We start from the raw sequence: 12,610 nt of genomic DNA on the forward strand, positions 1-12,610 counted from the left end.
ATTTTCAAGTGAGAAGAGCATAAAGGAAACATTAATAAATGTACAATAGAAAATAACTGTAATAGTGAGGGAGTCATATAGGATTACCTGAGTAAACATTCACACTATTTATTCTAAGAACAGTCATAGAGAACTATTCCACACCTTATCCTTTTGTAAAATATATACAGCCAAAGATTCTAGTGAACAGTCCAAGACATTTTCTGTTTGGTTTTTAGAAATCCTCAATCCAGTGATGTAAATGTACATCTCATAGAACCAACTTGAATGCTTTATTTTGTTTTCCTGAAAAGGTATGTCTTTTTAAACAATGGAGGTCATTAAGTTTTGAAACAATTTTCCACATTACACATGGCCTAAAGTGTAACCAGTTTACCCCTTGCTCAACCAATACTTGGCTCTGCGTGCCACTGGCAGCAGAATGCAGAAAAGACATACAGTTCTTGGAGGCCAGCAGCCTGAAAAGACATCCTGTTAGTGAAGTGATCCAGTTCTCCAAACAAGTCTCTTACTGAGTCTGATGTAGCCTCTGTGGTTAGTGCTTGAAGGAGTGGCCATGATGCCTAATTGGTAGAAGTGGAGCCTTCTTTGGAGGCTGCAGCTGGAACCCGGAAATCTGCAGGGAGCCAGTGCATCCTTTTGAGCAACCTCACATACTTTCTGAAGAAGTGTGACTTACTCAGACCTCATTTTCCTTTCTCCTCTTGCTGAAATCAAGGTGAGATCCCACTTCTACAGTCTTCACAGAAGTCAAGACATGACCAGAAAGTGAGAAGTATGAGGAAGTGCATAGCTGAGAGCTACGTAACTTAACAAGATGTGTTTATATGCAGTGCTTATTATGGAGGGACAGACACAGTGTTGATTAACAAAAGAAGACGCTTCTTGGCCTCCTTAGCCTTTGCCTCCCTAACTTCAGCTTCTGAAGGATGGCTTCCTCCGAGCCCTACAAACTGAAAGATTTTAGCTGAGTTCAATTCTCAGCTGAGAGTTCTCTGAACAGCCCAACACAGCAAGAAGGTGACAATTTCAGTGAGGGACAAAAGAGAAGAAATATCCTTTATCAAGAAAAGTGGAGCTGTTGTTTGTTTGTTTGTTTTGTTTTTGTTTTTGTTTTCCATTATGTGTTGTTATCTATTACTCATTAAAGGACTCATTTTGCTGATGCTCAGCAAAGTCCCAGAGAAGCGCAAGGACTGGCTTCAGTGCACCATAAGCCTCTATGGTAGTGTCTAGTCTTCTTAACATAGGTCCCAAAGACTGGTAGGATTTGCAGTGAAAACATCCAAAGGATCACTCCAAAGGCCAGACAGGGAGCTAAGCACTTGCACTGCATCAGGATTATTTCAGGAGGCACTTAAAATTCAAGCATGAGTTAACGATGTCCTTTGGACAGATGAGATGTTATTCCAACTTACCAGTGATTCAGGTTACTCTCCAGGCCATTCCCCTTTTCTAATCAAAACTTGAGAAGATGCCATAGAAAAATATCATGGGATCATTAGAAATATAGTACAAACTCTATTGCTTTTTTTTGTTTCACCTTTCTTTAATGTATTTGTATTTTAAAAAATATTTTTAAATTAGTTATTAACTGGTCTAAGAAACAGTTTGAGCAAGAGCAGTTGTAGAAGAAAGTCTACATTGCTGATGATCTCTGTATTTCTGTGGATAGTTTAAAAAGCAGGTGGTATTTGAGGTACCCAGGGTGGACTCTTCTAAACATGGAAAGTGAGAGGAATGAAGGCATTCAATGTGATTGGTGTGGTGCCATCTTGACCTCTGAGAAAATCTGTGTTGGTCTTACAAGTCCCAATACAGGTGTTATAAAATACATCCTTTAAAGACATTTTTAGTATATTCACTAAATCCGATTCAATATTGTGGAATGTCTTGATAAAGGAAGGTGAGATTTGAGCTTCTTTTCAGCTTCTTATCTCAATTTCATGTTCCATATTACAGTGCAGCTTCTCAGACAAGAGCATATTTCTTAGAGAAAAATAAGTACACACATTAAACTTAAGTTCGGGAAAAATAAAGCTGCTACTTTCATAGTAGTTCACATAGTGCTGTACTGCTTTAAAAGGAGTCCTAATTTAAACAAAGACATCAGCGTGACCAACTTGTACAAACACGGATCCATCGAAGTCATGCTGTCCACGCGTCCATGTGCTTAGACAGGCAGACAGAACCTTCAGCCAAGGTCTTGGGGGCCAGCTGAGACTCATGTGAATGTTTTCTATGGCAGAGTTCAGCTTTCCTGAGGCTGATTTTGGCTGTGCTGGGCTCAAACTAGCAGGCAGTGAGCAGCAGAGATACTGCCACAGGTCCACTGCCTGTTTTGCTTCAGCTAACACCTCTGGACAATGGGCTGGTTCTTGCCCCACAGCAGACAGACCCAACAAGACAGCTGCTGCCCCTGGGCAGCAGAACCACCTGCTTCAACCTAATTCTCTAGCAGCAATAAGGGCTCTCCATCCTTCATTCTCCTCTTCATCCTGCGAGTTGAAAAATCCAGGTGTTCCAAGGCTCGTGGAATGCTGTGAGCCATCCCTGGGGAGAGGTGTACCACTAAGATGGCTGTCCAGGACAAATTTGTCATGGCCTGCTGTTGGATATTGCTTTTCCTTGTGAGAGGACTTCATCACGCACACCTGCTATGACTCCATTCCTGCTGCAGTGAGGACTTGCACCCTGTCTTTCCATGTTAGGATGTTGTTCTTGTGTATATCAGCAGCTGGGCAGCATTATCTGGAAATCCCATGCACTACTCTGCAAGCGCTGGAGATGACTTGGAGGCCTCCAGGCAAGTTCTAGCCAATCTAAACAAAAATGGTTCTTTAATCTGTATTTTAAAGTGTTTAATGTCGACATGATTCAACAATGCACTTACCATTTTTTTTGAGTTAAAAGTACACATAAAGTAGATTGCAAGCATCTGTAGATATATTTCTACTGAAAGACAAACTATTATTGTTATAGTCAGCATGTAGGTGTGCCTACCATAACTTTTTAAAATAGTGAGTGACTAACCTTTTCCAATAAATCAGTTTTTCTAACCTTTCCATGAGTTTTGATTTTTTAAGAGATACAAGCTTACAGTACTTATTTCCCCAACCATTACAAGGCTTACACAGCCACTGCTCTGGTGTCAAACATTAGTAATATAACCCTGTGTTTATAACTGCCACCAAAACACCCATAAGACGGGAGTCTTGCAATTGGCTCCCATCGCACAGCACTAATTACTACTCCCCAAAATGGATATAAAGAACATTTGCTATTAAACCTGAAACCACATCCATTTTGTCTTAAAAAGAGACAAAAGAACAACCAAAGAAAGGGAAATACTGGAAGGTGTGAGCTGATGTGGGTCTCTGCAGTAAGCATGGCCTTCCGTGGAAAGCTACTTGTAAATGTTAGTGCTAATTCTGCACCTTCAGCAGGTGTTGCAAAAAAAATGGGAGCCATGGCATTAGGCATCAGATGTAGTTTTGGGGCTGAGGGTACAATATGGGAAGCTTCTAAATTTAGAACAGAAAGAAAACATCCTGCCCTTTGTAAACAGCCAAAATGGATTGCAATGACAAATTAACAAACTACTATACACTCCAGCCTAAAGTAAGGAATAATGGAAGTTATTCATTATTCATTTTATTTACTAATAATGATACAGTATGTATTAATAGGAAGGGGGTATAGTAATTCAACATACGTGTCAGTATGAAGATACATCTCAGGTTGAGATTATGCTGCATAATCTGGCGGCAACATAAAATAATTTCTGGGTGACAGGATTCTTCCTTAGAGGCCTGCTTTAGATTCATTTATAATCTTGGCCATGAAGATGTCAAAGAATTGGGAATGGTTGCAATCTCTGGGCGAAAGAAGCTTAGGACAGGAATGGCAAGGCACTGTTACAAAGGGCTGCAAACATTTCTGTAGAATTTTCTGGAAAAGAAGATACGTAGCATCTGTCCACATTTAATTTATGCTAAGCATTGTTATTTGGTCCTACATCTAACAGATTTAATGAAACAAAATTTTAAAACAAAATGCCTTTTAACTTAGTGGGAAGAAGATCTGATAGGCGTGTCAAGTACTAAAAATGCAAATGCGAATGCAAACTACAGTGTCAATCTGAATTGCCATGCTAGGCCAAGCTTATTTTATTACATACATTCTGCATTCTAAGTACTAATATATTCATAATGTAAACATTAAGCATACAGAGTTAAAATTCAAGGCCACAATATTTTTGATTGTCCCTTTTTGTGTCTTTGGTTGGCCGAGATCAACTCGTAGTGTATAAATGCATAAGTTATATAATAATTATATAAAAAGGAAAAAATAACATTGACTTGTATACTTCATTCTGACAAACGCACAGCGTTCGCGACTCAATAAAGAAAAACTGGCGCCCGCCTAACAAAAATACTTAGATGATTTCTGATTTTGGCAGTCAGGGGTTGTCTCTTGCTTTAGCCAATAGAAAAGAAACCCCCCTAATAATGATGAGGTTCTAACTGGTTAACTTTTAAATATCAAATACAATTCCAGTTTTACTTTTTTTTAAAAAAAAAGAGATGCATATTCTGATTTCTGACTTCTTCTGCTTTTCCCTTTTTCCATTTTTTTTTTTTAATTACTATAAAAACAAGTCTGTTTCTCCTGTAATACTGGGAATGGTATGATACTGAGCAAAATGTTTCACAAGTCCAAACAAGTATTTCTTCATAGTCCCAACACTACTAATTTTTCAGTCTCTTCAGTCTCTACTGGTAAAGAAGTTTATTTCCTCCCATTCTCACCACCTTTTGTCCTCCTCCGTCTCCTTTCCGCTTCCTCTGTCAGGTGCAGGCCTCTGATCTACAGTCATACACTTTCCCTTCTGCACATTCTCATTTCCAATGTTTGGCTCAGGGTTCTCGTAATACTGTCAAGGAATCCTAAAGTTTGGGTTGTCTTCACAGTTTGAGTAGCAGATAACGCTCTGATGAATGGAATGCATTTGATTTTAATCAAAACAATGCTGTCATAGTCCAAATCAGCTTCCACACTAAATGAGTCTATTTTGATATGTTTCTATTTTTAAAACACAGGTAGGTGGTTGTTGTTTTTTTTTTTCCTTTTTAATCCCTTTTCTCCCTCTTTTGTAATGATTCATATATTGTATGTTAGGTCACTATAGACTTATCCTTATATTGCTGTAGTATAGTCCCAGGTTTTGCATTAGCAAGATAACAAACTTTACCCATAAGCTTATCAACTTTTTAAGACCACTAGCTTTCATAGGTTTTCCTTATCATTTCATGCTTTTACCTACAACAGTCCATTGTTGTTTGGTCCACAGAGTCGATGCCCATATACATTACATTTTAGTATCTTAATACTTCTTGAATATCTTCTTTAAATCCCTACTGCAAAGAGTCATTTTAAAATTTACTTTTAATGTTTTTTTCTCCCAGCCAAACCTTCACCTGTCTCTTTAGGCACTTTTAATTCATGTACTCTGATAGAGTTCATTGCAATTCATCGGGGACTGTATCCCAGTGAGCAGTGTTATTGCTTTTTCTGGTGTTTCTTTCTTTTCCCACTTAGTAGTAGGTGCCAAGATGAGAAGGCATATGAGCAGCTGGCAGCCTTGTATTGGGGTAAATACCTCCAGTTGGTGAATTCCAGTATGGATTAGGGGCAGCAAAAAAGCTGGATGAAGTTACAGGCAAAGCAGGGGGGTGGGGAGCTACAAAGTTCATCTTCTGGGGGTGTGCGTGGTAGGAACTCATGTAGGGTAGGTCTGATGGGTATTTGTACATGGATGATTCCGGGGGGTGAGGCTGGAGGGCCTGAGCGATTCCGTGGAAATCAAATTTGTAGGCATAGCGTTTACCATGAACTTTAGTCATAATATTTTTATCATAGTAGTAGCGAAGTGCACGGCTGAGTTTGTCATAGTTCATGTTAGGTTTGCTTTTCCTCTCTCCCCAACGCCGAGCCACTTCGTCAGGGTCGGTCATCTTGAACTCTCCGTTGGTGCCTTCCCAGGTGATGCAGTTGGAGTTGGAGCTGTCTGAGAGAAGCTCCAGTAGGAACTGCCATAGCTGTATCTGCCCACTCCCTGTGGAGGGAAACAAAGTGAAAATGTCAGGAATAATGACTAATAAAGCTAAGACACGATTCTTTCAGGCTCCCACACAGAACCCTATTAGGAAACATTGCAATATCAGTTCCTGCTTCTTAATTGAACTAGTCCCCCCTCTCCCAGCCTATCTCATGAAATCCTAAAGAGCAGAGATAATGGTTATGTGTCATGTTTTCCCTCATCTGGGTGGTAGAATGCCATTACAGGGAAATTTAATGGTTACTTAATGTCATTCATTGTAGACAATTGATGGGGAAATCATACAGCACTCGTTTAGGAAACTAATCTCTAAAGTTCAGGACAAACAGCTTTCACTTGCGTAATATTTTGCTTGTTCTCACAGCATTATGTTGTAACTAAATGTTCTCTGCTATGGAATAAGCCTACACAAAATGGAGAAGTTTAGAGAAAGCTGGACACATGCCAAACCATATCACCCATTTGCAGCATTTGGGGAAATGCAGAACGGAAACTTATTAGCTTGCTGTTGCACTGCATACAACCATAGGGCAAAACATTTGCAAGAGCAGTGAAAAGGTCCATAAAACATATTCTCATAATCATTCTTTGTCAAACAAGAATTTAAATGATTACTGAACCTAATACATTAAATGTTTTTATTTTTGTTTTCTCCTTCCTCCGCCAATTTTGTGTTTAAAGGAAAATAATCAGTCTGCTGGCAATTTTGCAGAAGAGTGTTGCCTGGTTATAGGAGCAAAGTTTAACCATTTTATGCCATCAAAAGGCAATTGTGAAGGGCCTTGCCACTGATATTCATGCTAGAAGCTTAGCATTTCTTAATAAAGCAGCACTGAAATGATGCAAAACACAGCTGAAGCAGCTTGCAAGGCAATCTGTTTCACAAGCACAATGTCAGCAGAATTTGCCAACCAGCTTGCAAGTCCTAACTTCTAAGTACATCTCTAACCAAGATTTGGTTTCTTTCTTTCTTTCTTTCTTTCTTTCTTTCTTTCTTTCTTTCTTTCTTTCTTTCTTTCTTTCTTTCTTTCTTTCTTTTTCCAAACCAGAAATGTGGATATAATAAACAAGCTTTTCTTTACAAAGCTTATAGTGGTAAATTATAATATCAAGATAGATTAGCATCTGAAATCCATTAGCAGTTTATACTTCAATGCAACTGAAACCCATATTCATTTAAATTATACTTATCCAAACTGCCCTTAATGAATTTCTTCTGTTCCATTAACATGCATTAAATAAACAAACAAACAAAAGAATCTGTGGTATGAGCAAGGCATGCAAGTTTTAATACACGAAACATAACAAGGGGATTAGCCTTTGAAAATCAATAAACAGTTCAGCACAGGACAACGCACAAATTTTTGAATAAGCAATCCAACATATGTTCTAACATAAACACTTGCCTTCCAAATGTAATATATAGTCCTAAGAAAATAAATGGTTGCTGTCAATTTCCTTTTAATGAGAGATTAATTTCACCAATTTATAAACACTCAAAACATGTTAAAACACAGGAATGATGGTGTGTAGAAATGCCATACCCAAATGCTAAAAATGTACCCCAATACAGAGCACTTTAGTGTCTTCCAGAGTAATGAAGGCGACCAAATGCACACTTGGTAAAACTGTAAAAGCCTGAGACATACAAATTAAAGGGAGGTAAGCCCTCACAACCAATTAAGGTCAATGTCACTTGGAAATCCACCTCCTGAGGCCATTTGGAAAAAGCCATTCTTAATATTTAGCTGCTTTCCTGTGCAATGCTAAACTGTCTAGAAAGTAATCTAATCTAGAACCATGGCTGCTGTCACTTGGGACAAAATGAAAGGAAATGTAGCAGTATTTCAGTAAATTCATGCTTGGAAAGGCAATAAAATTGTTGTGAGATCAGACGTTGCTCAGAGTTGAAGAGATCTATAATGTGGAACAAGTAACGCTGTGCCCTTTGAGTATTAAAGAAAGGGAAAAAGGAAGTGGCACAAATGTATTGTGGCAGATAACACTGATGTATAACCACAATTCGTCCTGCAGACTCAGAGAAACAACAGTGAAATCTGTCCAGTTCATAATCAGTTTTATTAACTCATCAGGAAGTTTATCCATTTTCAGCTAAAATACACTACAAGGACCAGCTCACAATGCACCTAGTTACCACCTTTTTATCACGAGAAACCATTTCTGAGGTGTCTAACCCAATTATTCTTTGCAAATAAATACTGCTTTCCAATTTTTCCCTATATGTTTTTGCTGACTTCTGTTATGCAGCCCAAAATATTGTACAGGTCAAGGTCAGCATGTCATTGGATTGTGGATTACAGAATCTAGGACATGAATGATACAGCCTGGTAAAAAACTCATGCTATTCTTGAGGGCTTCCTGAAGGACAGCACCTAAGAAAACTCCCAGTGTTTAACCAACTGAAGTGAATTCCTATTGATATATTTGGTAAAATGTGACGAGACATCTGACTGACTAAATATAACCATATATTCTAGGATGAGATTAATAGCTCTCTACTCAGAGCTACAGTAACTATATCCCAATGAATATAATGGCAACTAAGACACCTAAGTCCTATCTAGACAGTTACTCTATGACACTGGAATTTATGTGCTTTAATGTGTGAGTTTAGTCCCATCCTTAAGTAATTTAGAAACCTTCAATGTGTTACGTATCATCAGCTCTCAGTGAGTCATACTAAAGAGTAGTAAAATTTGTCACATCAACTTCAGAGTCCGGCCTTTAAATAGGAGTGGGGATGCTATTAGAGAAGAAAAACTCTTATAAATCAGCAAAACCCCACCTCACCTGGATTTGCAAGACGGCTGCTGGTCGGTCCAAGAATCTGATAAGGATCTACAAAATTGTAAAGAAAGATTTAAAATCATGTAACAACGTCATATATTTTAGGCGTCATTTTTAATCTTGTAGGAGTCAGAAAGTGCCACCTGAAAAGCAGATCCAACACTGAGGAAAGTGGCTTCTATCTCTGCATCACAATATTTGCAGGTTTTCTCTTAAAATTGGGTGTGCAAGCAAACAGTTGCAAGGGATGTATATTTCCTTTTCATTCTCTGTATAAGTGTGCACAAGTACATGTTCAGACACACTGTAAAGCTGGTCTAGAAGTATTCTGATTCCTATTTAAACAAGACACCCTCTGGGACTATCTACCCTTGTAATGTGCTAGGGCCCACAGGCCAGAGACCTAGTGCTAAATGTGGCATAGATGGGTGAAGAGGTGTTCCTCCTCAAAGAACAGAGACCTCCTATCTTGTGGGGCTACATTTGTTTTCTCCATATCATTGCTAGGTTTTTCGGTGCCAAAACAGCCTCCAAAAGAAAGTGGAGAGCGCATATCTGAACCCATGCAAAGTGGCTGTGTTGGCTCTTCTTCATCATTACAGTCCAGTGAGGGATCTCCTGTACTAAACTTGCGATTAGGGTTTTCCAAATTCCAAAACATCTCAGTGCTTTCCTCATGGGATTCCCTGTGGAAATTCAATCTGAATTCAACCTGAATTGAAATAGGAATGACTGTAGGAAAGTAGGAAAGCCAAAGTTATGGCTGATAAGCACAACCTGAAGCAGAGCAATAATGTCATTGGGCTGTCTTGTCTCCAGACAATTGCTCTCAATCATCCAGTTATGGTCAAGAAGATAATCAGCTTACATTCCTTACACGTTTAAATAATCTGTGAAGCTCACATGCTTGCATTAAATGGTCTCAAGGACTTACATAAATCACCAATATACTTCTTGAAGGATTCCCATGGCTGGGAGGCCAGATTAGATAAAATGCTATCTGGGCAATAAGAAGTACAGTACTTCCCAGGCAGCATGCATGTAAGTTAAGGAGGTGTAGTCCTTCACAGAGTTTTATTTAGTTGTAACAAAAAACAGAATCATGATTTGAAATCCATGTGATAAAAACTGGTACAGAGAATTCTGAGCTAAGAATATCCTCCAAAACTTCTCTGTCATAATTCTACATTTTTGCTGTTAGCAAAAGACATCATTGACTCAGAATGTAGTGCTTTCTAACTATCTGTCCAAGACAGTTAGATAGTTTCACAATATAGGATTAAGTCCTACCCATGAATTAACTGGTTTGAAATGACAAAGTGAACCTATCTTGCTAAACAACTAGCCTACATTCCTACAAACCTCGACTTTCTCTTCACAGTTTTCCAATAGATTGATAATCCTTCTATTTTTCCTGTTTAATTTCAGGAGTTTGGGATGAAAAATACAAATAGATTTCTGTATTGCAGTCCATTTTCATCTCTTTGTTTATGCACACTTTTCAGTTGTCATTATTTCAACTACTGCAGAGAATAAGTCTTTTGGCTTTCTTACTTTCTACCTTTGTACATAAACTGAATATAGGTAATTTAACAGTTTTTTCACTCTGAAAGGTTGTCATTACCATTAAGCATTACTAAAAGCAAATTTTACTAGCTCTGGGAGCCTCCATTTAAGATACAGCCATACAGGAAGCTCACACATGTCTGGGGATTTTCTCGTCACTGGCTGGAAATCTCATTAGTGCTCTGAATCAGATCTTGCAAATGGCTTCTGGTTGGTAGGAGAAAGATGACCTGAATGTGTCCAACAAACCCCATCACAAAATTCAAACAAAATAACACCCACCTAGCTGAGGACGCTGGTCTTCTGTTTTGGGCACTGTTGAGGATGATGGCTGAGTAGCTGAAAATGGAGAAATCCATGTAGTTACTTTTTCAGTCTGAAAGATTGTCACTAAACCTGTGATAGACCCCAGGCCAGGGACTTCTGCTGCTCACAAGAGTAGGATTTATCTTTTTAAGACTATCTGGTCATGGGCCTGATGTAGCCTGCAATCACGGAAGTTACGGCTGCCCCAGTAACTTCACCAGCATTGCCTACATGCAACTAACAGGTTTGCCAGGCACAAGTAAAAGTCCCTCAGAGCTGAAAGCTGAAGTAGATCCTGAGATAGCTCTGAAGTTCACTTTAGAGATTACGCAGATTGCAGTAGACGTGTATTGGGCCCACAAGTGGGACACATGAAAATGATTTTTACCTTTTGACTGAGTGGGATGGGTGTGACTCGTCCATGCTGATCTCCTCGCTTGCTCATAAGGTAAATCTGAAAAGGAAAAATACCATTCTTCATGCAGATATGGCATAAAATGTTATCTGTCCATTAGGGGCAAATTTCTAGAGAACTCTGGATTAGAAAAATTACAGAAATTGGAAGGATACTCCTTGTTAAACTCTTCATTGTCTTTATCATTTCTAATTATAACAGTACCACACTGCTCTCTGTATAGCTCTTTGGAGGTGCCTATTTTTTTCAGATGTCTGAAGTACTCTTAAATATCTGGCATAAATACTCTATAGAGTCCATAGCACTTGGACTACCTTTAGTTACCTTCTGTTATAGGTATGCACAACTTCCATATACGACATGAGTGTTGCTCAGGATTGTGATTCGTAGTAGACTTCAGTGTGACTGTTCTCTGAACTGGACAACTCATTGATAATAGAATACCAAGTGGGTGCTCACGGCCATGACCACGAACGAAGGGAGTACAGTCCTAGACCTGTTGAAATCCCTCATGGAGAAATAACAATTTATATCAAGAGATTGAAAGCAATGTGATAAGATTCCAAGTCTGACTGCAAGCCAATCACTTTGTCTTATAAATATAGCAGTCAAGAGATCATAATCTGAGCTTTCCTTGCTGAAACAGCAGGCTGATGGCAGTGATCCCTTGAGCTGGGATGCCTCTCAAGATTACTCCTTGAAGTCAAGAGATCCTTACTCACTTTGCTGGTTGGTGAGTGAAACTTTAATCTTTAAAGGTACCTGATTTATGTTAAGATTTAACAACTTAACTAATCACTGTGACTCATCATCATTATGAATTATCAATCTACTTACTATAATGAACTAACTTGTCGCTATATCTAAATGTATATGAGTGTTGGGTATTGCCTGTGACACCTTTCTCAGCCAAGGACACCAAGGAATGACATACACAGTGCACTATGGACAATTCATGTTTGAGCCTTGTGGGAAAAGTCTCCCAAAAGGTCAGAACTCAGATCAAGAGTAAACTTTGTAACATTCCCTTCCAGTTTGTGTATGTAACAGTATTTTCTTTTAAGATAGACTTCAGCCAATTTACTTTGCCTTACTTTACTACTACAGCTAGTAGTCTGTTGCTGTTATCCCTTGAGATTAATCAAAGTTTATAGGTTGAATTTGAGAGTTCCTTTTTCTGCGGGGACATGTGAGACTGCAAAGGCATAGTTTTGTCTAAATCACTGTGACATGTTCTTAGTGTTCTTACTAGCTGTCACTATTGTAATAAACTTTATTATCTTTTTCCTTAATGCTATTCTTCATGCTTGCAAGTCCTCTTTTCCCTCTGTCTGGTCTAATTCTCATTGTTCAGAATCGAGATTTGTGGGGTAACTGATTGCTGCACTTTATCA

The 12,610-nt window shown here is 38.7% G+C and overlaps 1 protein-coding gene across 3 annotated transcripts in view; it reads right to left on the reverse strand.

The window, feature by feature from the left end:
* Positions 1–253: 253 nt before the first annotated feature.
* ERG (ETS transcription factor ERG) overlaps positions 254–12,610 on the reverse strand; it is a 130,143-nt gene continuing 117,786 nt past the window's right edge. For all 3 annotated transcript variants that reach the window (XM_010723592.3, XM_010723576.3, XM_003202938.4), the window contains 4 exons: positions 11,190–11,255; positions 10,778–10,834; positions 8,933–8,980; positions 254–6,118 (listed from right to left, as the gene is read on the reverse strand). In XM_010723592.3, coding sequence (XP_010721894.1) covers positions 5,598–6,118; positions 8,933–8,980; positions 10,778–10,834; positions 11,190–11,255 — 692 coding nt within the window. In that variant the 3' untranslated portion in view covers positions 254–5,597. The remainder of the gene's footprint in view (positions 6,119–8,932; positions 8,981–10,777; positions 10,835–11,189; positions 11,256–12,610) is intronic.

This window comes from Meleagris gallopavo, chromosome 1, assembly GCF_000146605.3.
Source record: "Meleagris gallopavo isolate NT-WF06-2002-E0010 breed Aviagen turkey brand Nicholas breeding stock chromosome 1, Turkey_5.1, whole genome shotgun sequence".
In the NCBI taxonomy this organism is placed as follows: domain Eukaryota; kingdom Metazoa; phylum Chordata; class Aves; order Galliformes; family Phasianidae; genus Meleagris; species Meleagris gallopavo.